Source organism: Anopheles moucheti, chromosome 3 (genome assembly GCF_943734755.1).
Source record: "Anopheles moucheti chromosome 3, idAnoMoucSN_F20_07, whole genome shotgun sequence".
Classification (NCBI taxonomy): Eukaryota; Metazoa; Arthropoda; class Insecta; order Diptera; family Culicidae; genus Anopheles; species Anopheles moucheti.
This window is the reverse complement of record NC_069141.1, coordinates 90,877,383-90,902,739: the sequence shown is the minus strand read 5'-3', so window position 1 is coordinate 90,902,739 and position 25,357 is coordinate 90,877,383. Positions and strand designations below refer to the sequence as shown.

The window sequence follows — 25,357 nt, the reverse complement described above, 5'->3', positions numbered from 1 at the left end:
AGGATGCTCAAGGAGGATCATGATTCGTGTGCTGTCAAAACACGGTGTCAGCGAGTGGCCCATGTATTTTGCCTCATAGTCGGTACAACGACAACGCTTAGTCAGTCGGCCAGAAGGAACCTGACGGGACGATCAGTGGTGATGGGGCAATATTTTTAGCCAGTTGCATGTCATACACATGCTGACACACTCTGCACTAGAAAACATACGGACGACGATGACGATGGTGAATGCCTTGTACGATGGTAAACTCTAGCGAGCACTGCAATAACCCTGTGGTACGCCTTTCCACCTACGAAGCGTTCCATTTAGAGCAGCGATGAAAATTGGATTTGATCGGTGTCTGTGGGATGAGTCAACCGGATCGGATCCTTCTTTTGGTGTATAAGGGAAATATATTCGAGGAAATACATTCATCGCTAAGCGAAGTGGATGTTTATGGTTCATTAAACCGAGAAGGTTGAGAATATTATTTTGGCAGTGAAGCTCTCGGTAAATGTCAAGAAATTACGTGGTGGTTCTATTATTTAGTCTAATTTACTTCCTTCTTTTTGTTACAATGTCCGTTTACATATTCCTCCAAAATCTCTGATCTGCTTCTCTCTCAGAAACAAGATCAGAGCGGACATTGAAATATGATTCGAAACGAATAAACAACAATCGCTTCTATGTCAATTCTTTGGCTTCTGTCCACGAGCGAATCTCTCAAGGTCTGCCTCCATCGTTTAGGTGGGCGGACAGATGTACTAACCACATCCCAAACCAAACACTAGCACGGAATTTCACAACCGTTGATATTTGGGTATCTCGGTTGTACCACACTAATCCTTTCCAAAACACAACCTCTTGTGCACATTTCCACGTTAGAAGCGTTTTTGGCTCCGTACGCTTCTATGTAGTGTACGTCTGTGCATACAGAGGATTTCATTCCCGATCGTAACGATTCTCCAAGTGTGGCATATTTGTGGTGAAATGATGCCGTTTGCCGTGCATCCTGCCCTTGCCGCTACTAGCCAGATCATTTCATGTTCACGATCGTTTTGCACTGCACGCAAGGCGATCGCGTGAAAATCCAATGGAGGCACACGCTAAGCTTAAAGATTGCCAAAGACCATTTGCCGCAGTTTAACCACACTGATGAATCTTCCTTTAGCGAGTGCTTTTTTCGTATCAGCAAACCCTTTCGACACAATGGTTGAGACTTGCAAACGCTATCATTTCAGCACATCGCACCTACTTGATGGCGGCGTTTAATGGGCAAAACACTGATCGGGGGTGATTCTTAACCAAACAAAACGGTTCACCATTATGTTATCGCTCGAACAGGAAGCACAGGAAGAGCAGGTATGAGATTTAACAGCAGTGCATGTCATCTTGGCATTGATCATCGTCATTGGTTACTTCGTTGTTACAACTATTTCCGCAAGACTGCGAGAAATGTTATGTTCCAGTTTAAGAGATCATTAAAGCAAGAGAGCAGTTGCTTATAGTTTCAGCTTGTTTTATTCCCATGCTGTTGAGAGGATATTTATGCACAAGATGGACTGCTATCGCACCCCTTCCAGCAGCCTAAAAGCAGTATCGAACTCTTAATAGTCCAGAGCAGTTTAACAAAACGGAAAATTATGTTACGCCAATATTACTTCGACAGCTGACACTCCGATCGCAGCATTTAGCACCTGAGTAGAACAGGTGGAATCCACCTGCCGATGTATTTTATGCAGATCATTAAAAGATTGATTTATATCCGAGGAAACATTCTATTGATTCATTCATAAGACAATAATTAAAGCAATAAAGAGTTCGTGGTAGAGAAACGGCTGGAGACATCGAGAATTTTCATTTGAATGTGAAGTGAGATAAGCCGACGTTAGGAATATTCGACGGAAAAAGAAAATAATTTCGCAACCTAGTGATTCATTCTTTAGTTATTCTCCTGACGTACCTAACCCAACTATATTAAAGGATATTGAAAACAGTGATAGAAATATGTGAAATACAACCTGATATGATTATTTTTTCCACATAGCTTTGTCGTACATAGCTTACCTGGTTTGTAGATGAAATCGGTTAACAATAACATCGTTTCTCACATCATATAAATCAATCACACCTCATTTTCCCACACCAATTTATATGAAGTTACACAAAATAAAGGCAACGTTTGATTAGAGCTGGTGCCCCAGTAAACATGTACAGATCATCCAATATCCCGTTCGCTGTTCGGCAAAACTGTGACCATAAAATCAAGCAACCAAAACATGAGCAGCAAACGTCCAGAAGATGCTTACTTTCTTTCGGTGCCCCTCTCGAGAAAGCAAGGCCGACAAACCCCAACCAAAAAAAAAGGGTAACAACTTGCGTGACACAGTTTCGTGCCATAGGCGCTCGTAGAAGTAAAAAAAAAAACAAAACCTCCTGGCCTGCTGATCATGCTCGCACGCCAGAAAATCAACAGGCCGATACGTTGGGTATAAATATTAAACAGGCGCAAATAAAATAACAGGCGGAGAAAGGTATCAGCAAAAAGGCCACCATGATCTGAACACCCCGCGAACGGTGCCATCGGAACAGTGTGTGCCAGCGTGCAGAGTTTTAGGGGTTAAGGTCTAATTGTTGCGGTACTTTATGCTTTAGGGCAGGTGAGTTGATCCGGAAGGAATAAGGTGAAAACTACTTGAGGCTTAATTTATGGCGACACGTTACGGGGCGCTGACTTTTCGGTGGTGGCGTGTGGAAATTAGGCTTGTAAAGATCGAGCTTTAACTTATGGGCAATACTGGGGTAGAGGCGTTTGGAGGGTGCTTTTGCTACAGTTTTCTAAACGCATCTAAACCAATAGTGCTGGTGAAGAGCGGTTTATTATCATCTCACTTGTGCTAGAGGTGTTTATCATCTGTACAATATTACTATGATTTGCGGAAAGTGATACGGTTCGTTCCACCTTTTGCCACTGCAATGAGATACAAGAGAAAAACATTCGTCGTGTGATTTGCAAAACCAACTTCTCTAGGTTCTAATGAACGTGTATGGTGGTTTAAAGATGGCTTCATTTTGGAGGGACAGAAATGACCAGTGAACCAACATGATATGGATGCAATAGACTCGATCATCAGTACAGGACATGCAAAAGACTTGGAAACGAATGAACCATGCAGTTGCAGGAAAGGTTGTTGCGAAGTAGACCCAATGCATGCCCACACACTTTTGAGATCGTCGACGGCCCGAATGTCTCAAGAATCCCATAAAGCGAAGATCACGATGAAAACGAGAACCATTTTCCCACAAATATGCGACAGAAAGAGTGCGATGTGCGAAAAAATGTAAATGAACATCAATTTGAACGTTGGCAAACAGTGCCGTTGATTAAATTGGCCATGGGGCGCGTGTTTTGCTCCATTTTCTGCCACCATGATTAAAATGAATGATTCGCTCGTTGGTGTACAGGAAAACCCACTTCAGAATGCATTAATTTGCTAATGTCAATGTTGCATGAAACGTTAGTGGCGTCCACTTTTTGGCCGTGTTAGTGTACTTCATTACTACCGAAAAATTAGCAGCCCGAACGCTAGTTCAAAAGGTGTATGGTTTTGAAAATTAATTAAAATTCCACTGTCAACGCTTACCTTCGCACGTCTGTATCAAGCAGATAGAACGATACGTCTTCTCGATCGTGTCCGTTTCCTCCAGAATCGTACAAACCGTTCCGTTCGTTCCGCGATGGTTTGGCTCCAGGGTCCCGTTCGGCTTCAGCTCCTTAGAGCAAAGGAATGATGCTTCTACAGACATCGAAATCGAGAAGAAAAAATATCGCAAAAGGATTAGTGAGCGGTAGACTTCTCAACTACAAACATATTTTCGAACATGGGAGGACATTTCGCAACTTCACGAAAACTCTCGACGAAAGCAGAACTCTTTTACACATGCTTGTGATACAAGAGGAGACGGGAGATCGTTGAATTATTTTACTCGAGTAAAAGACACCTCTCCGGAAGATTTTCTCATCCTCGGTGAGGTGGGTTGAAATGTTTCATAGGTAAACAATTATAATGTGATTTTTGAAGGGAATTGTATTCAAGGAGTTTTAAGAACTATTCTTTGTAGTACTTTTAGTGTAATTGATTCCAAACGTTGAAGAATTTCTGATAGTCTTGCTTCGAAAGGAATTCATGAAAAACTATTTAGCTTCTATTTTAACTTGTACTTACATACGAGTAACTTTTTAATCCTGCTTTTGCGGATAATTATACCATAATTGTTAATTCAGAAAAATGTTACAAAACCTTGATGATGTTTTTAATGTATTCTTTTCCTTGTGATTGCTTTTCCATCCACCCATTTGGCGCCCTCAAAAGCAAGGCAGTATTATTACGACCACTTTCGTGCGCATTTCGTGTTGGGGTGTTTCCCCGCATAAAGTGTCAATTTATGGCTCCCTTTGCACGTTCTTTCGTCGTGCGGAGGAAAACTTTACACCGTCAATGGGGCAGCAAAGGGAGGACACAACATTACCGTAGTTCAGTAAACGGATGCGGTGTTGGAAAAACCGTCACTAGAAGCGAACGAAAGAGCTAATTTTAGAAATGTGTTCTCGTGCCGTTTTTCCCGCACGATTTAGGTTTACGGTGGTGGTGTTGGTTTTGCATTTTCCACCGCGTGCGTGGTAGTACAATTTCGATCGTTTACAATAGTCTTTTTGAGCGGAGGAAAACCTGTTTTTGTTTTGCAGCAGAAGTTGGTCGTCTAAAAACTTCTTCTCAAAAACACACAATGCCCACATCCACCGATCGGTTTGTGTAGGGTGCAATTTTGCAATGGCTGGCGTTCAGGCGCTGCTCGACAATGGGTTTCTGGCGACTGAACGACGACAACCGGTGGAAATAAAAATAGAAAAGCCACTCTCTCCATCTCTCGTGATTCGTATTTCGTTTTTTTCTTTGGCTACCGTTGTGTATACGATCAAGCGAGGATTTTATGTTGGTCGATAGCGCATTTGAACGATCAGCGAAGCGGAGAATGCGGAGACATCAATTGTCAAGACACCAATGAACTAATTAAGAGCCATTCCGCTTACAAGCATGCGTGATCAAGTTACGCTTAACAATGTTATGAAATAACCGTTTATCAAGGAAGGTCGATAATTGACATGTGTAAACGAAAAAAAAAGGGACGTGACACATTAGACACTTCTTTTATTTCTTAAAGCAATTTAAGCATCAGATTAAACTAGAACGTCTACTTGCGATTATCTCAAGCATCTTGTGTAATATATTATTCACAGCAGGCAATGATTTGAATGGAAACAGCAACAGGTGGATTGTCGTATGAAATGTAAACACTTCTTTTATAATGTTCTTAATTTAAGCACCTTTCATTGGTGGCCTTGGTGGCCTTTAAACTCTCTTAAAACAGTTAACTGTTTTTAACTGTTAACTGTTAATTCTCAAAAATCTTCAAATGACTTTTGAACATTTTCCTTGACTGTGAGACAAATATTTTGTAAAGCCACTCTCAATAGAGCTGTCAGAACTGTATTATCATAAAAAAAACATTATTAGAACTAGAAAACTATCAAGTTGACGTTTATCTGTGACGCATTTTCTGTAAAAAAAGAGCGTCAATCTGGAAGACACAAAAATCAACGTCAGCGTTATTTGTTCAAACGAACGTCAATTGTATCTTTAAAACCGATCAGCTTCTAACGTGCTGCTTTCCTTTTTTCAAGCTGCCTTTTTTGCAATCAACTCTCATCGATCAAACAGTACCTGGTGCTGTCGGCGATCCCCTGACAGCAATTTGTCAACATGCACATGGCACACATCGACACTTGCTAACGGATCGATTATCAACAACCGACAAAGCAGAACAGTTTGCCACCAAAAGTTACCCCAGAACCTGCAGGCCCGCCAAGGAAAGAGGAAGCACTAAGGCAGGGCTTAAATTCCTTCCCGTAACGACATTTCCTATTGCTCGGCGTGATAATTGCTACCGTGACATAATCGTTCTTTCCGCGCAGTGCGTGTGTGTGTGTCGAGATTTTCATGATCGAGTGTAATTTGAGCTGGCATAGCATGTGAGCGATCTGCATTTTCTTGCTTCTTTTTGTTGTTGTTTGAAACAGACATTACTTTATTTATACGCTGCCTCTGGGCTGAGGATTTCAATAACAAGAATAACCCACCCCGATAGCCACGAAGGAGCAAAAGAGCAAACCGTCCATTGATGTTTGCCATCAAGACTTTTGTCACTTATCGCACCGGTGGGTTAGATGATGGCGTGCTCAAGCAAACGGGGTTATAGCTTTTTACATCTGCTGCCTGGGTGATGGGATGCTCTTACGGTGTTTAATGGGTGAAAAGCAGAGACATGCGAATAATTAATTCACGCAACAGTCCGTCCAAACCACCCAGATCGAAGTCTCTGCGAGTCATGTTTTGTTAGGCTATTGTACTTCCTACTTTTCTTCTAGCCGAGCATCTGTTGCTCTGATGATTCGAAGGATAAAAGTAATCTAAATCATTTTACGATCGCTGGCAAAGAGATTCGTGGGATGGCATAGAGAAACAAGAGAAAAAACAACTTCACGTACGCTTTTCCTACAATCTTAAACGAGAATTGTGAAAGATTTATATTCGGCAAAAAAACTTCTCGTGACGAAATAATTTTCTGCACTGAAGAACGTGTGCTTTGTATAATCACCGGCTAGGGGGCGCCACCTTACGGATATCTTCACCAAGTCTGATCGAAGATACTTTTCACGCACACAGCCATCTCGATCATCACAATAGGTGGCCAATATTTTTAAAAATAACCCCTCTTCCTATCGTTTCTCTCTATCATCAGACTCTACCTTGTAAAGAAGTCACCTACGCGTTTTAACGGCACACACTTTTTAAATGTCCCTGCCAAGAGAGGAATTTGTCAACTTGCCAAATCGAAACAGAAACTAAGATGAAAAAATAGAAACACAAATATATTGTGGCTGTTTAATTGATGTGTTTTTGTTTTACCACCCTGACCTCCAGACCCAGAGGTTTCGACATTTGAGTGGTGGGCCATTTTTCATAATTAACCTATCCGAGGGCGTCACCAGCGTGTGTCGCGATATCGTTAGGTCTTGCATTCGCACTTCCCTTAATTGAACGCCACTCAATTTACACCGGACGGGACGAAACGCAATGAACGCAATGAAGAACTTGCCTCAATCCCGAGTTTCTTCCTCCATCCCATACACATTCCAACTGACTACGGTATGACAGCCAGTTGTCACGTAAAAATTGTGACCAATATTGACCTTAAATTGGTTCAACGCTCTTGCCGTACTCGCTGGGTAAAGGATACGGGACAAACAGGGTGTGCGCTCACCCACATGCATCTTCCAACCCAAACATGAATGAGCAATGGCGCCGGTGCAATCTACCCGGTGGGATTACGGTAATCATTGTAAGATGTCAAGGTAAAGGAGATCGCACAACCGGTTGTGGTACTGCCAGCAATGTGGGACGCGGGTTTACGCATGTGTGTGGTTACACGTTTTCCACGCTGTGACAGAGGAACGGGAAGATGCCATCGGAGGGAATGGAGGAATTAGCCATCGACTAGTGCGCAGGATTACACGAAGTATCTCCGAAGATTCTCGAACATCCGAGTTACAAACTCAACTTTTCACGCTCTCCCGCTCCCGAAATTTCCGAAAGCTACGATGTTTCCCGCAAACTGATGGGATCGGGAAAACAACTTGTTATTGTTGTCATCACAAGAACGTAAACAAATATGGCCGAAGCCGGCCGCCGGAATTTCTGATCTTGTTTGTATACAAGCGGGCGTTCTTCAAACACCGGCTAGACGCTAGACGCATGCGTCAAAAGGCAGTGAATTCTGATTTTGCGCAATAGCCGTTCGTGAAAGATCTTACTAACATTAACATACATGATCGAGATCTCTTTGTAGACATTAAACAGCTGATGCAGTGTCGATCTTTGGACGTTCCGGATATATAATTGCTCTTCTCTCATTTATGCGCCACTAGAAGCGATGACTAACACATCGTGGCTGTTTTTCAACGTTCTTTGCCGAGCGAATTCTTTTTGCACTGTCTTTGAATGTTGATATGTTTTCGTTTTACTTTGGAGAGATTTTCCTGTCCCAGTGCCAAAAATAGCTCCAGTGGAGTTAGGTGAGTGGTATCCGAATACGGCATTTTCACAATGGCTTAAGAGGTTGTAATACGAATGCAACATGTCTGGTTGGTGACTAATGCAGATCGGAATGCGAGTTAGATTGAGTCTGGAGAAGATGCAAACGTGCAATTTATTTCGCAAAAAGAGAAACCTAGGAAAATCTCACTCGAATATATTTAGCATACAACCAAAAAAATCGTTGCTCGAGGCATCTCTTTATCTGGAGAGATCTTCCGAATGCAGACAAATTTCTCTACCAGCAAATCAATTATCGTTTTTAAAACCTGACGAGTTGCTTAGGCACGCTTATCACGATCAACGTCATGGAGGCATATGTTTATGAGACCACTCTTACCCCACTCGTCCTATGATGCATTGACACGCATCACATTACACTTTCCGCAGTCTAATGATACGCATGTTTATTTGCAAGCGCAAAATGTAAATCAATGCACGTTTTTTGCCTTGCCTATTAATTAGAGCGGCTTATCATTGGGCAGACGTTGTACGGTACTGTGTGGGATGGAAAAGCGAATCGGAGTGCATATACCTTTTCAGCACCGCCCGGCTCGTCATAAATCAATCACACGGATGATTCACCTCCGGTTTAGTCGAGCTGGATGCGCATAATGCGAAGACTTCCTTACTTTTAATAGCGCTTTTTTGTATCGTTCAATACCGTAACGGCATAATGATGACGATCGTGCAGGAATGAAGTGTTAAGTTGATTATTCCAAACGAAAGAAGTCGATTTCTTGGAAGAGTCTTCGACTGATCATGCCTTGAGAAGCTAGATTTACGTAGTATTTGCTTGGTGTCTATTTATCAACAGTAATGAGTAATGATCATGAAAACGATGACCTGAAAATGTACCAGTATGTTAGTCAGTATCTCGTGAGTCACAGCTTAATATATCAAAATAGAACATCTAAGCTGTTGATCACTTCTGAAGGTACCAATCAGCCACTGTTGCTATTTCAAGGTATATGCACCAAAGCTCCATCGTAAATAACATATGAATCAAAGGATCATAGATCATGCCATGCGCCAAGTACTAGGATATGCAGGGGTTTTCGATGTTCCCTTCTAAGACCAATAAGTATGCAATAGTTTTATCTTTTCAGATATTTTAATGATGCCCTTCCCAGATACACACTCAGTCTTTGTTCAAAACTCGAATGAACCGTAAGCAACTTCACCAGGACTGACTGCTGTATTTGACAGAACTCGTATGGTTTGTCAGAAATAATTAAAATTTAAACAAATTTTGCAATGAAGAATTTCATTGTACATATTTGCGAGTACCGTGTTCGAATAATTTTAATTATTAATTTTTTTCATGATACAATATTAACATAAAAAAATACAGAAAATATAAACATTGAAAAAATGTTGAAGGAAAAACTTTAATCTGTCCCCAAAGTATGGTCAACAATGCCCATTGTGTCTATTTCACCAGCTAGCGCCCCATGCGGTGAGTAGCAAAACTGATCAGACGCTTTTCCGATCTCATAGTAGCGTACACATGCTGATCTCATGAACAAATGTTTTTGTTGGTTAAAACTTCAAATTTGATGTACAATTCTCCAAAAAATCTTTTAAAATGTAGTATTATAAGTACTGTTCGACTAGTGGTTTGCATTATCTTTATGTGCTGCAAGAATTCTAAATATTTTGCAGCGAACTGAATGCTTTCAGCATTATTGAAGAAAGAGAAAATCAAACCCAACATCTTTTTTCTCACTGCGCTTTGTATGAAACGTAGAAAAGCTGTCGAACAATAGCTTTCACGTTTACTAAGCTCCATACGTAAGCGCCTTGCGACGGAGATGTCGCTAGCATATTCGAGGAGAAACATCATAACGTTGGCGGCGAGATTGATGTTGTGCAACGTGAGATCATAAATCATTCACAGACGTTTTACCAACATCATGTCTGGTTCGCATCAATCCAACCGAGCGTTGTTTATCTGCAGATGGGAATAAATCATCCTTCTATGACGCGTAATACCAAATTTGTTTCTAATTAATCATTTATTTCCTGTTCATTTCGTACATTTGCATTTATTGCGTTGTGTTTCACATCATATTAAAAAAAAAACAACTCGTATTCACTTTCACTTCGTTACATTATATAGTTCTCCAATATGTGACAAATCATTTAGCGGACAGTAAAATGATTGGGGGAAGAGGGATGGGTCGGTTCGATGCAAACAGCAGGATGATGCGGGAGAAGGAATAACAGTGGGAGTCGGTTCGAGTTAAATACAGTTGAAACATAAACATCAAACACGATTTCGATTGCTCAAAGAACAAAAACTGGTACAATAACACCACTCGCATCCAATCGAAACAGAGTTTCGACAATTCGTAATTATTAAACAGTTGCTTCCTTATCTTCTTGAGGCCCACCTTTCCAGCGAACGTCACGTTACGCTGCTTGACAGATCATGCTTGATGTCGGCTCGATATATCGGTCAAGCGGTTCGAGATTATCTTTTCAAACTTTTGCTATTTTTTTAATTGCGTTATCTTCCGGTAAGAAGCACAAAAAAGGCTCAAACATAAACAGAACACAGTGACTCTATGATGCAATGAAGCAGACAGACACAGTCACAAGTTCTCACAGAACAGTTGTGTTCAGTGGGTGTGCTTTGAAGCGGATTCGACATATTTTAAAGCGAAAGGCGTCATAACAAACCGATGAACAGATGAACAGAAAAAAACCCTATACGTATAGATATATAAAGCAAGAGGTGATCAATAAAAGCAACACAGCGTTTACAACTACATGATCGAATATTACACGTCGAGGTCGCGAACGGAAATTTGGCAAATCTTGCTTCCGCTAGCATCATAATTTCAAAAACCAAAATTAAACTTCTTATCATTGAAGCATGCCCATTCGAGTCTAGCTGTTGTGTTCGCGGAGGCGATTCCCTCTCTATTCGACGTGTGGACGTGGAAACTGGACCACATTTACTGCATGATTCTTTTAGAGGGACTAGAATTCTGTCCGATTCCTCTTACTGGTTCGCTCTCCAATCGCTGTTTGCCACCGTCAGCTCGGCACAGGTGGCCGCATAGCCGAGATGGTTCTCGGCCAGGCAGCAGTACCGGCCTGCATCACCTATGGAGACAAATTATACGAAAACACGTTAGTCTTGCGCAGTGGTTCTCGGTGTTAGTCTCCTTTCGACTCGGGCAGCTTCCTAACCTTCATAGGCCACCGGCAGCGATAGACGGCAGACGCCGTTGCGATATTCTGGCATAAACTTGTACCCTTCCTCGATCGGTGCCTCGTTCTTCGTCCAGCGAATCGATGGTGCTGCATCGCATGCTACGATGCACTCGAAACGCGCCGGTTGTCCACTGACAACTGCGATGTCTTTCAATGGCTAAAAAAAGGAATAAACCCACAACGTTGAGAAACACAATACAATTTCAGCTCGATATGCTAACAGGCGAGAGATACTTACAGCGACGAACAAGGGCGTTTTGGTAGGAACTCCTTCTTCCTGATGCTTCACGTTTGGCGTGCTAGTCGTGGATCGATTTAATCCCTGAGCTGCCGGATCTGGATGCACGCAAAAGTGTGGACGTACGAGATTAGCCCATTGCAGTTTTTGGAGTCACAACGTGGAGCGATGTTTTACAGAGCGTACTACATAAACACACGCACACAGCATAGCACAGCATACACACGAATAGCACTCATATGTTAACAGGTGGCGATACGAAAGCAACATGATCATGCGCAAAAAAAATTCGATCGACGGACGATCAGTATGTTCCAGACCAACTCGTATTCAATGCAGATAATTCTGATAATAATTGGTTTTGAGAACTTGGGAATTTGAGAGTTGTTAGAAACTTTGCCGCAGTACGAGTTGGTTTGAACGTTACTGTATAGTTTGACGGTTACTAAAGGCACATTTGACAGTTATAAGCTCAGCACTTACCTTGTCGTCTGCATTGGCTCTTGGCTCAAGTTGGACGATGCAAGCACAAACGGCATAATAAATTCATGTACATAAACATACAGCAGTAAACATGCATGCGAATCCTTGTCTAGATCTAAGAAGGTATCGGTGTGGGAATCTTGAGAATGAATATCGCAATGAGTAGCGCTGGGTAAAGTGGATGGTTTCGCGGAATAGATTCATCATTCCCCATCCGAGAAATACTTCGTCTAGAGGCAAATCTTCTTGTGTGGTTTCAGTTGCAGAAACCATCAACATTTGGGACAATAACAGAAACCCCTACCCAGCAGAGTTGCGCACACATATGTCGTGTAGTTCAGGCGGAAAATGCTCATGTCCCAACAATTGTGCCAATAAATTATCAAGATTTCCCTTGCGTTTGGTTCTGCTAGGGTAGAAGGAGAAGACGATGATGTTGTCGCACCGTTAGTACAGTGTGAGCAGAGCCACTGTTCCCATTTCTCGTCCGGCTCCTTCACCGCGCAGTCGTGCTACTGTGGGGATGGTCGGAACAGGCGAGAATGGGTGGGATAGGGTGCTGAAAATACTTTCCGAACGAATTTCCCGACCCTAGCCAGTAACTATCCGGAGTGTTTTCTAGCGCTGTTGATCGTCGGTGTTGTAGTATTTTCCTCATTGCTTAATGTGCACCGCGTACCATCATATCATGTTTCTACTACCAGCCATTCGTTCGACAAATGATAAAAAAGGAACAAACATGTTGGCGCTGGCAAACAAGTACCGAGCGAATTAGGAATAAAGAAAAGAAATATAAAATCTACACCATCGAGGGGTGCCCTCAGACATCTACAAGAAAACTCTTTTTAATTGTCATTATGTAACTGTAGGCCATCAAGGCATCACACACCCGTACGTCACACAATTTGCGACATAAGACACCGACGGCGACGCATCTGGCGACGACGATCCGATGTGACAATTTGGTCGATTCTCGGCGCCCGTCAGCAAGCTGATTTACGCAAAAGTTCTCCCCGATTTCGTTGCTTTCTCCCCAGTCGCAAAAGGCGTTTGCGCTATTGCTATGCTGTGACCTCTCCCTTCCGGATCCTTCACGGCTGTCGACAGTGTGATTAGTTAAGAGGCCGCCACTTGACAGCCTGCTTCCCGTTCAAAAGAGATAAGAGCCGCGCTTAAAGAGTTGAATGATCTGCTAAAATTTGAATTTGCAATCCACCCTAGCTAGGTGGAAACAGATGCACACGGCTAGTCGCCATGTGTTCTGGGGAAAATTCTTCTTGGACACCTGATGTCTACTGGCAATGATATCACGAGACTGATTGGAAAGTATTAGTTGGACGACATCAAACATGCTGACAATAATAAGCTTTGGAGAAAAAGCAACATTCTCCTCTAAGATTCACATTCCAAGCTAAACCCTCATCTCCAATTCATTTAGACACGACGACAGTAACTGAGGTTTGACATTCAAAGCGCATCACATTTAAGTCACGCCCGTCAAGCTTTCGCTGCTAGTGTGGCTTCAGCAAAGTGCAACATTGTGTGCTGTTATGAATGGCTCAACAGCAACAGCCTCGTAGCGTGCTGGACAATATCGATATCTTGAGATGGAGCGAACTACCTGGTGTGGCACAATAGCTGTTCCTGTTGCTATGGCCGCGTGACGGTGTCGACCGACCGCTTCCTTCTCCACGGAACGCAGACTCAGGCGTAGCAAACGGAACTGGGCCGTACCGCGCGCTAGCGTGCATTTCTGTCGCCGGTACCGAGGCAGACCGTACACCGTACGGAGTCGGTCCAGGCATTAGACCGCCGCGATTACTGGTGCGGTAATAGTCTCTGGTGCGCTCGTGCTGTACCGGCACCTCGATGTCACCTGCGGCGAACTGCGCTGTATTTTGGGTGTACCGCGGATGTTTCCTACCGTTACCACCACCGGCACGTCCGGCCACTATTCGGTGGCCCTCTCCCGGAAATATGATGCCGAACTCGTACCCGAAATCGTACTTGAAGTAGATGATTCCAGTGTCGGGATCGACGTGTTTCGTGCCTGATTATGTATTCGTTCGTATAAAGAAACACAACACAGTTCATCAAACATACCCCACATGTCAGGAATAGGGCGGTATTTAAGTGTATAAGGTAAGTGTGTTACAAATAAACCATATAAACTGCTGGTTATGTAACTTTAAAAGCAGAAATCACAGATATGTTTATGTTAATTGGTAATATGTAAGAGAAAAGATAACAACGACAAATCATAAAAAACAAAAATAAAACTCAAAATCAAAACTCAAACGAGCAAAACAAAGCAATATCATCGTAAAAAAGGTGGTAAAGGCTGAAAAGCAAGTCGTACCAGCTACTAATCGATGAACATTAAGAAAGGAAAAAAATACCAAGCAAGGAACAAAAATAAAAACAACCACAATCACTTCGCAAAGAGCGATTTTGATGATCATCGAAACAGTAGCACCAGCAGTGGGTATAGTAGTAATTGTAGCAGTGGTAGTAGTAGATAGTAAAAAAGACAACAAAATTGAGCAGAGCACTCTGATGTAATGGCTAATGGATGTGGCTATGACAGAAGAGGCTAGGAAGGCAGAATTATATAGCGGTAGTTAAACAGGCGCAAGCAATGGACATCACACCGTTGCGGATGGGTGGATGGGACCCGTGCACCTTCCACCCAAAACTCAACACGCGCGAGGTGAGCGAGGCAAAATATGATTTTTCTCAGCGGGTAAGGCATGTTAAAAATAGATGCTGCCTCTCTCTACACACAGGCTCCCAAACTGGCCGGCTATTCGAACCCGGACGAGAACGAGCAGGAGATGTTCGATTCGGGCGAGGGAAAATGTATGGGAAAACAACACAAATCCCGCGATGTACGCGGTGATCTAGAGCGTAGAAGCGGTGGCGATTTTCTTCATCTCAGCGCTGTCGATCATCCCCTGGGGGAGGCGAACAACAGGACAGAACGGCACGACATGTTTTTATGGGAAGGGAGAACACTCAACCCGTCTGCCATGGTAACCGTCAGCCTCGATTACACGCCGTTGTTCACATTGCGCCATCGGAACACAGTCGTCAGGCGGAACGACTGGGAGAACCGATAGAACAACGATCCACACGGAAGTTGCGAGCAGTGGTTTTTATTATTTCGGTGTGGCTGTTTTATAATCGTTCCTTCATCTGTAAGAATCTGTGGTACGATTATGCAAGCAAGCGAAAATGTCTAGCTTTCACACGGGATTTGACAATTTGCAAAGCGTTTGCCTCGAATCGAACACAACATCCTGCACCGCCTGTCCAAAGGTGAACCGCTGCCCGCAGTCGAGTGTGAACTCGTATTCAGGTTGGTGACCCAATGATCACATGAGGTTCGAAACAATAACGAAGGGGGATAGATATGAAGATAGAAACTTGGTGGGAATGCAGTACTCACCATATTGCGATACTCGTGACTCCTCCCGGTAGACCTGTGGTGGGGCAGCAGTAGCCTGCGGTTGCGCTATCGGCTGTGGCGGCTGTGGCTGAGCCATCGGAGCCCCGTACGCATTCTTCAGGATCGGCTTGATCGGTGTCTTCTTCATGTCGGTCATTACCTCGTTGTTGAAGTGGTAAGCCTTCGTCTTAAACGTCTGTGCCATACCGTCCGCCTGCTTCTGGATGTAGTTGATGGGCGCGACCCGATGCGCCTTGACCGCCATATCGTCGCGCGTGTTCGGCACTGGCGTAGTGGCCAATCGCTTCGATGCGTACCGATCCAGCGTTTGCGTCTTCAGCGTTTCCGTCGTCATCGTAGTGGTTGTCTCGATCTGAGTGCTTTGGCGGGAGAGCGAACTGCTGCGCTGATGCTGACTCGACTCCACACCGGCGGACAGGTCGATCTTGGTTGGCATCTGTACCGGTAGCGTATCGAACTCCATCGGCGTTTGAATGCGTTCGTGCTGACGTGGCAGACTCGCCGAGCGCGATTGCTGGAAGTTTGGACGCACGCTGCGATAGTGCGGCTCATCACTGTCCGACGGATTCGGTGTCCACATTGGACGAATGCGTGTACCATCGCTATCGTAACCATCGCTGTCCCGATACTCTCCCGGTGTAAACCGTCCCGGTTTCTGCATGAACACAGACGATTGTTGGTGCTGTTGTTGGTGCTGCTGCTGTTGCTCCAAGCTGACCACACGCTTCGTCTGCTGCATGTTCACAACCCGGTTGCTGCTCTCCGTCATCTCCTTCATGTGCAGCGAGTTGGACGTCTCTGTGGCGATCGTGTTGTGCACGGGCTGAGCCGTCACCGAGGTGTAGTACTGCGCCGGCATTGATTGCACTGCAGGCGGGAACGACTGCTGCTGTTGCTGCTGCTGCTGCTGATAAGACTGCTGCTGATAAGACTGCTGCTGGAAGGAGGAGGTCTGCTGTTGCTGGTACGACTGGTATTGCTGTTGCTGTTGCTGCTGAACGTAGCTGATTGCTTTTGGCTTCTCAATCTTTGGTGCATCGGTTGGTGCGCTGACTTGGTTCGCTTGAATTTTGTCGATAGGGTCGAATACTGACGGGGGCGGTGCAGCCGGGTCCGACGCGAACTCCTGCTTTGGTGGCGCAAACACCGGATGGACCGATTTGTAACCCGCCAGCGATGGAGCCGCTGCGTCACTTTCATAGTCCGACAGGAATGGCTGTGCCGGACTGGGCGTCGGATATCCATTCTGCTGCACCGGAGTCGGGGCAATCGGATCGGGTTGTTGCAGCTGCGGCTGGAGAGGCTGCTGAGGCTCCACAATGGCAGGTTCAGGAGCGGGTGCCTGCTCGGGCACTGGCTGTACGGCGGCCGGAACTGGAACATGCTTGAGTGTCGGCAGTGGTTCCTCAGTTGGCAGTACCTTCACCGGTTGCAAGTCCTCCGGCAGATCGTTGTTAACCAAGAAGCTGCTCTTGCTCTCCTCAACCGTTTCCTACAGTACAGCGAAAGATAGTCCAAGTCAACGTTACAAAACGTCGAGGAAAGGTTTTGAAGGAATACAGAAGGATACAAAGTAACGATACACAAGTCAAGAGACAGGAAGGACGTTGATAGAGAATAGGCGGACAGGAAAGCAAAAATGTAGAATAAAAATAAAACACAAAAACAGAAAGGGAGAAAAAGAAAGACATAGATTAGCAAATAACAGACACCATTGTACGAGCAAGCCAATTAAAATAACGCTACACAACAGTTCGGAACGAAAGGAATTTCACATTGACACACAAATTTCGCACATCGTCGCGCGCGCAGCACCACCGACGCCATGTCGTTTGGGTCGGTCTTGGCTGTGCGAGGAAGAAGCATCTTGACGTATCGTGTCGCTGTGAGCAACCCCGACAGGCCACTCTTTTGACGGTCGATCGTGAAATCGAGGAACAGAAAAAGAACACAAAGAACGCTAAAATAAACATTGACATAGATCGATTAGTTCGTAGTCACAGTAACAGATTCACGCACCACACGCAACGAATCGAGATACTGCCTGGTTTGCCGCTCTGACGGTCACGGTCCTCTTGGTGGTGGATGGTGGTTTTGAGGGACAAATTTCACGGCGATTCTACCAGCTACACGACCGTGCTAGTTGTTGATTAAGGATTAAGCGAAACGACACTCACGCATATTAAGGCACACCAGAGAGGAACAATGTTAAACAGCGATAGGAACCGGGCTGAACAGCAGCCTCGGAAAAGGTACCTCTGGATTAGACTACGGGTGAGCACCGGTAAATAATCAGTTACGAAATTTTGGGAGGAACTTTCGCACACATACACACACAACACAACATGCGTTTTTGCGAACCTTCTGGACGGTTTCCGACGATGAGATAATCACTTCCTCGGATTGTTGCTGTTGCTCCTGTGGCTGCGCCAGTTCCTCTGTTGCGATCGGCTGTTGAGACATCTCCTGGAACACCTGCTGCTGCTGTTGCTCCTGGCCCATCTGCTGCTGTTCAACCATCGCTACCTGGGCCGACTGTTGCTGGACAACCTCACTGACGACCGACGAGTGAGACTCTACCTTGCTCGAGGTGCTAAAGCTCTCGATCGTCTGCTGCTGCTCGAACGATACGGCTGCCGTCTTCTGCACGACCTCCTCCGTGTCGGCCAGATAGCCGTTCTGGCGCCGGGCTCCGGTACCGTCCAGGTCACTCTCGTACTCGCTCTCGGTGGCGGTGTACGGACTCTTGGTCTTGGCACCCAGGCCCTGCTGCAGCTCTGCCGGCTGCTCGAACGGCGCAGGCGCTCCTCCAGCGGTGTCCGATTGTCCCACCGCCGTCGGTGACGGTTTCGACTTCTTGCGCGGACTGGGCGGGATAATCTTGACACCGCCTGCCGGAACACGCTCCGGTTCCTTGTCCATGCTCTCCAGCAAGGACTGCTCGATCTGCTCCCGGTAGTAGGAGCTCTTGCGCTCGTTCGAGGCCTTCGGAGCGTAGCCCATCGTCGGCTGGGGCCCTGGCTCGAGACCGAGTTCCGCGATCGCACCGTACCCAAAGTCTGGTGGTAACGGCGCTGCCACGGGCAAACGAACGCCCTGGACTATACGCGGTGCCTTCAGTTCGCCGTACGCGGCCTGCTGCTGCAGCAGTGATTCTTCGAAGATTTTCTTCGTCTCCTTCACGGACTTCTTCTTGTAGACCTCTTCCTCCTGCTGCTGCTCCATGTAGAAGTGTTGCTGCTGCTGTTGCTGTTGGTATATCTGTTGCTGCTGCTGCTGCTGCTGCTGATACACCTGCTGCTGGTACATCTGTTGTTGCTGATACAGCTGCTGCTGCTGTTCCACCTGTTGTTGATACTGTTGAGGCGGCTGCTGCTGAGTGGGCTGCTGATAGCCCAGCTGACCAGGATACAGTGGCTCAACGGTAGGTTGAGATGAGAACGAAAGTGGCTCCTGATATGGAGGCAACGAAATCGGACCAGTAGGCTCTGGAGCTGGTGGTGCGTAGGCTTGTGGTGGCGCCTGCGGTGGGGCGTACGCTGCCTGACTAAACGTATCCGGTTGCAGAGCAGCAGCTGGAGTAGAGCCACCTAGAGCACTAGGCGTAATAGTGGGTGGCGGAAGTGGCTTAAACGGTTGCGGCGTCTGGTTGTAGGACGGACCAGCCAGGAAGGCTGGAGTAGCTCCAGCAATCGGAGTCAAAGTGCAGCTTGGCGCAGGTACTGCTGCATTGAATGGCTGAACAGCAGCTGGAACCGGAACAGACACTGGAACCGGTGCTGGTGCCGGTGTTGGAGTGAACATCGCCGGTGCAGCGGAAGGAGCTGGAGTCGGCTTGAAGGGAACCATCTTCGGTGGGAAGCTCTGGGTTGGTGGTGGAGCTGCCTGACTCGGTACGAAGGTCGGCACCGGGGCTGGTGAAGGTGCACGAACAGGTGCCTCCACAGCGAGCGAAGGCTTGAACGGTTGGTACTGCATCGATGACTGCGAGTATTGTTGCTGTGCCAGCGTCGACGACGCTTGGAACTGCTGCGTCGAGGAAAAGGATGAGTACATCTGGGTCGGGGTTGGTGCGTTGGTGGCAGCTGACGGTGCGGGTTGCTGGTATATCGGCTGAAAATCGGATCGAATCGAATCGGAACGAGCTTTAGCGGTGTTGTGCACTTGGTGCGGTTTCGTTTGCTTGCGTGCGAACGGAAGTGTCGAATAGTGGTGTTGTTGTAGTTGTTGTTCTTGCTGTGGTGGTTGCTGTTGTTGAGTGGTGGAAGTAGTAGTATGCTTGGTGAAAGAGGATGAAGATGAAAAGACGGTCGGCGGTGGTCGGTACTGCCGGTACACTTGGGACACTGGCTCTTCAGCCGCCCGCGAACCAAACGACCCGAACGCCTTCGGAGTCGACCACAACCGTTCCATTGCGATCGCGTCAGCCGACGGTCGAGGGGAACTGCTTCGGGCACGTGCCTCCGGCAGGCTCGAAGGTCTCGGTCGGTAGGCCGGTGTGGGGCGGTGTTGGGCCACAGCGATTTTCGGAACCTGCTCGGGATGCGGAAATTTCGGTGGTGCCGATCCGTCCACCTCCGACTGAAACATCGTTCCTATCGGGGGCGTCGGGATCGTTTCCGGCTGTGGCTTCAAAAAGTCCACTCGCTTGCCCTCCACTGCCGGCGGGTAGTTCTGCATACCGTGACCGGCTGGTGGTGGTGGCGGCGGTGGAAGGTTTAAAGACACCTCTGCACCTACCAACTGTGCCGTGAGATCACCGTTGACCGGCGGTGGCGGCTGCTGCAACAGAGGTTCGAATGACTTCGGTCGATCGCGCACAACGGTGGTACTGCTGCTGATGCTGATGCTGCTACTCTCCCGTTTCGATTCGGACTGAGCTGGGAGCCGAACGTTCGCCATCGTCGGTGGCTGAGCCGGTGCCGGTGCGTGTTGCGCCGGTGTTGGTGTGATCGGTACGTCGACCGTCCCCGTCTGCGTTGCGTCCGACCGGGTCGCTACGTGCTCGGTATTGGTGCCCATGCTCTGGTGCGCCGACGGGTCAGCAATCGGACTCGTGCCCTCGGTCACCGTCGGCACCGTGGGCGTTTGCGTGCGTTGCGAGAAACGCACCGGCAGATCGGGGAAGCTGATCTTGTGCTCCATGCGCATCGTCGCCTCGGTCGTGCGGCGCGTTTCCGTGACTATCGTCGACTCCGTCGTCGGTCCGTGCAGTTTCGCCTCGCTCGCGTACTCCTGCCGGGCACTGAAACCACCACCCTCGCCTTCGAACGCCTCATCCGATCGAGGCTATCGGGGCGGTGCAAGGCAGTGGAGGCCGGTGCGACAGCAAGCACGAAGCGAGTGCGACGAACGTGACACGATTGAGCGAGGTGACATTTTGCGATTGCGAAGTGCGTGTTTTATTATTATTATTATTATTATTTTTGGGGCGACCAGTGTGTGTTTTGAGTTGTCGAGATATGTGCAGATGTCGGGGTGGAATGGCGTGATAACGATGAAATTCGATTCACAAAAACATATCGTGAATGAAACGATAGATAGAAAGATCAGAACAGAAAGAAAGAGAAAGAGAATATGTAGATGATCGATTATGAAAGGTGATATTCCGAGTGCTTGTTTCGAGGATTGCTGGGAAGTCTTCATGAATGGCGGACCACTACTTTGCTACTAGATGGCGCTGGAAAAGTGGTGATCAGTCACAATATTGTGACCACTAAGCAAAGCACACACGCACACCTGCTACTGATGCACTAGAAAGCAAACACACGCAAGCACACTCCCACACAGGCCCACCGGCTTGGGCGGCGTGTCTCGTATTTACCTGCTGCTGTTGGACCATGTCCACAAACGAGACATGTTTCTGGGGTGCGGGTTGTGGTGCCGGCTGTGCCGCACTTTCACACTGTAGCACGGCAATGTCGGCCGTGCTTTGCGCTTCTCCGCCGGCATTCGTTGCCACCACCATGTACTTGCCCGTGTCGGCCATTGTGACCTGCTCGAAGACTAGCTTAAAGCAGCAGCCCACCTGCTGCAGTGCGTAACTGCCGGGTGCGAGCGCATCCTGAACCGAGCGGCCATCCTTGAACCAGGTGACGCTTGGTTCGGGTGTGCCGGACACTTCCACGTCCAACACGATCCGATCACCGTTGCGGGCGGTTTGCGCCTGCAGACGTCTGCCAAACACCGGCGGAAAGATGGATTCTGGGGAATCGAGGGGTTGAACACGAAATGTACACCGCAACAAACGAGATGCAGGATGGGAAGGGCGATCACGTGAAACCAGAGAAAGGGGAAATATGTGGTGAATATAGGGAAAGAGAAAACCCCGGGATGGAACCCAGGAAAATAATCAATTCGAGAAGGTAACAATAGATACCGATAAGCTTCCTGTACATTCAAAGGTTTAGCTCCAATTTACGATCCTTCAAAATCCTTTTCAATATTTTCCAAAAATGTTCCCAAAATGAGTTTTGATAAAACTCTTTTTTCCAAAATTTAGACAAAAATATTGGACTCCTACAGTCAATTGTAAAAGGCATTTCTGGATCATTTCTGCCAAGAAATGATTCGTGTCTAAATATCTCAAATGACGGCAAACTAAGCATCGTTATAAATAATCAGGAAGCTTATCAGATTCTCCAGGAATTGAGATTGGTTGGAGTAAAGCAGACAGGAAGGCTTACTTTTGACTACCAGATCCGCCGTAGTGGTAGATGCTCCAGCCGCATTCGAAGCAGTGGCCGTATATCGGCCCGCATCGAGCGGCGATACATTGCGCAGTTCGACGACGATCTTATTGAGCGAATAGGACACCTGGATCCGTTCACCATCCGGCTGCAGCTCAACGTCATTCTTCGTGACGTGCACCTCGGGTGTCGGATACCCATCGACAATGCCCTCGATGATAACGTCAGCACCCTGGTCGACGATCTTGCCGTTGAATGGCGTCACAAACCGTGGCGCCATGTTGCGTCTCGCCGGTTTGCCCGTGCTGATTTGTCCCGAGTTTGCAATGATCGTTTCGAGGTTCGGAGCGACACCGACGTACGAGGACGCCTCGTGTTGTACGGTCGGTGGTTGATCGTTCACTTTATCGTAGCACTGATGTTCTGTCGCTTCAGCGATTTGAGGGGCTTGGTCACCTTCCTGGTGGAACGAGCGGTCCAATTTGGCCGACTCTGCATGAACCTCCGAATGCGTGTGAGCCACACCGTTCTGCTGGACGGTGGCCATCGAGGAGGAGGAATAGGATGACGATGAGCTGGTCGTAACGTGCTTCTGAAGTGTCACACACGAAGAACCGCTCGTGTCAACCTGCTGCATTGATTCGGTCATCGGTAGGTTTAATTCCGGCATTGGAGCAGGACCGATGGAGCCTAACTGTTCGAGAAGCTGTACGATCGCGACACATTGTGCATTGCCTGCTTCGTTCTCTGCGTAGCAGGTGATCTTACCGGTTAGCTCCGGGCGTACCTCGGGTATGGTGAGCACCTGTCGATCGCCGCTGGTCGACACGAGAAAATCATGTCCCTGCACTGGCTGATCATTGAAGAACCAGCGTATCTTCGGCTGTGGTTTGCCGATAACAATACACTCGAACTTGGTCGGCTCGTGCTGACGTACGACACGATCCGCAAACAGCTCACGGAACGTCGGACATACCACACTCTCGGTGAGGAAGGCGGGCGTGCTCACCGCCTCGAATTCGGGCGCGTTGATCGACTTCACGATCAGGTTGGAGAAACACTTTGCCTCACCGGACACGTTGGCGGCCTTCACCGTGTAGACACCCTTATCGTCCGGCAGTACCCGCTCGATGATCAACTTCACTACACCGTCGTCTCGCACCACACAGTGTACGCGCGGTGACACGGTCACATCGGTTGGGATCTCGCGGTTGTTCACGAACCACCGGATAGTTGGCCGCGGGTCCGCACTCACAGCACACTCGAACTGCACCCGTTCCCCTTCGTCCGCGAGGATGTCGCTTAGCAGCCGTTCGAAGCGCGGCGGTGCACCGACCACCGGCAACACTCGCTCGGCCGGCTGACGTACCGCCGGTTCAGCCGTGTTCAGCGGTGTGACCAACACCGAGCATTGGCTCGACGCCTCACCCGCGCTATTAATAGCGACCACCCGGTACTCGCCCGCGTCCTCGAGGAAGGCCTCGCGGATCACCAGCGAGCAGCGATCGCCCTGGAAGAGTAGCTGAAAGTCGGTCGACTCCTTCACTGGCCGCTCGCCATGATACCAGATCACTTCCGGCTCCGGCTGTCCCACAATCACACAGTCCAGCCGCACTGGTTTACCCTCGAACACTGACACATCCCGCAACGGCAGCTGCACCGCGGGCTTCACTGGCTCCATATCGCTTGCTAGTTCCGAGTCGCTGGTTTCGTTCGGTAGCCGACCCTTCACCACCACATTACACGAGCAGCACTTTTCACCGGCGATATTCTTGGCGGTCAGCGTGTAGACACCAGCATCCTTCAGGAATGCCTCGTCTATGACCAATTGCGCTCGGCCGTTTTCGTAGAAGAACTAAAATGAAGAACGGGACACATTCAGTAGCGAACTCTACTCCCCCAGGGCCATCATCAGCGTTGTAGTCGTGGTGAATGGTTTGCCGGTGTAGTAGTCACACCGTTGCGCCTGTCGTCGTAATGCCCGTTGGTGGTCTATCTGCGAAGCATATCCACGTTCAGAAAAACCTCCCAACCCCAGGCCCGGAACCAAGGGGACAAATATTCTCGTCTCACTCTGTACCAGATCGTTACGAGATTGAACCGAGCGTAAACCGAAGGCTAATCCTCCTTCAAGACATATACTGATTTATAGCCTCAACACACGCATACACACACAAAACAAGCGCGTAGAAATTAAATCTCGCATTGGATCTTGTGGAACGAAACGATCTCAACCCTCAACGCAAGTCTATCTGCGGCGGGTGAAAGATGAGCCGGGACATTATGGTGAAAATGAGCGAAAGAGAGAAGACGTTTTTTCGAACCGTTTTTCACATTTCCACCTTTGCCACTGTAGGACACTTGTTTCCATGTTCAGATTTTAAAGACCCGTGGGCCCCTTGCCTGGATAGCTGGACGGAGAGAAGTTCATTCAACCGACCAATCTCCTCTTTCAACGTGTCACTGCTCCGGTTACAGCTTCACATGGGCTGGGTGGAAGTGGCGAGTTTGATATTGTTAATAAATTTGTTTATGCAAACATTTACGACAATAATACGCATGTCAAGAAATGCATGTTGGACGGAAGCAAAATCAAGGACATCGTACGATCGTTCGAAGTGATAGCAATAGCTACAGTTCTTGGAGTTCACGGTACTTTTAGTTCATTCTCAGATTTTACCTCCCTTGTTGGGGGTGCTGTATTTCTCTCTTACGTTCAGGTATTGCAGCTCATGATTGTGCACGGACACACAAACAAACCGTACGTGCAACACCTTTCATCTTCTGGAACTGATCCCATTTTTCACATACGACGGCACGGCTGCGCACAACACCTTTTGAACAACATCAGCCGGTGTCATAACATCGCCCAGTGCTATCATACACCAGCATTTGCTAGTGTTGGTGGCTGCTTTCCTCCCTCATCTGGCACGACAGACTCGACAGTTTGTCACCAGTTCAATCTGCGCCTGTATGCATCGTCTACTAACCAGTAAACCGGAGCATGCGCGAACACCTCTTCACATCGCTCACACCGATAGGATCTGCACGTCTAGTC

At 47.4% G+C, this 25,357-nt stretch overlaps 1 protein-coding gene across 1 annotated transcript in view; it reads right to left on the bottom strand.

Moving 5' to 3' along the window:
• Positions 1-25,357, bottom strand: part of LOC128303123 (titin-like) — a 137,934-nt gene that overhangs the window by 87,841 nt on the left and 24,736 nt on the right. The window contains exons 10-15 of the mRNA XM_053039980.1: positions 22,297-24,154; positions 21,435-21,814; positions 20,351-20,899; positions 17,972-19,723; positions 15,590-17,102; positions 3,627-3,779 (exon numbers count right to left, since the gene is read on the bottom strand). Of these exons, the coding sequence (XP_052895940.1) occupies positions 3,627-3,779; positions 15,590-17,102; positions 17,972-19,723; positions 20,351-20,899; positions 21,435-21,814; positions 22,297-24,154 (6,205 nt within the window). The remainder of the gene's footprint in view (positions 1-3,626; positions 3,780-15,589; positions 17,103-17,971; positions 19,724-20,350; positions 20,900-21,434; positions 21,815-22,296; positions 24,155-25,357) is intronic.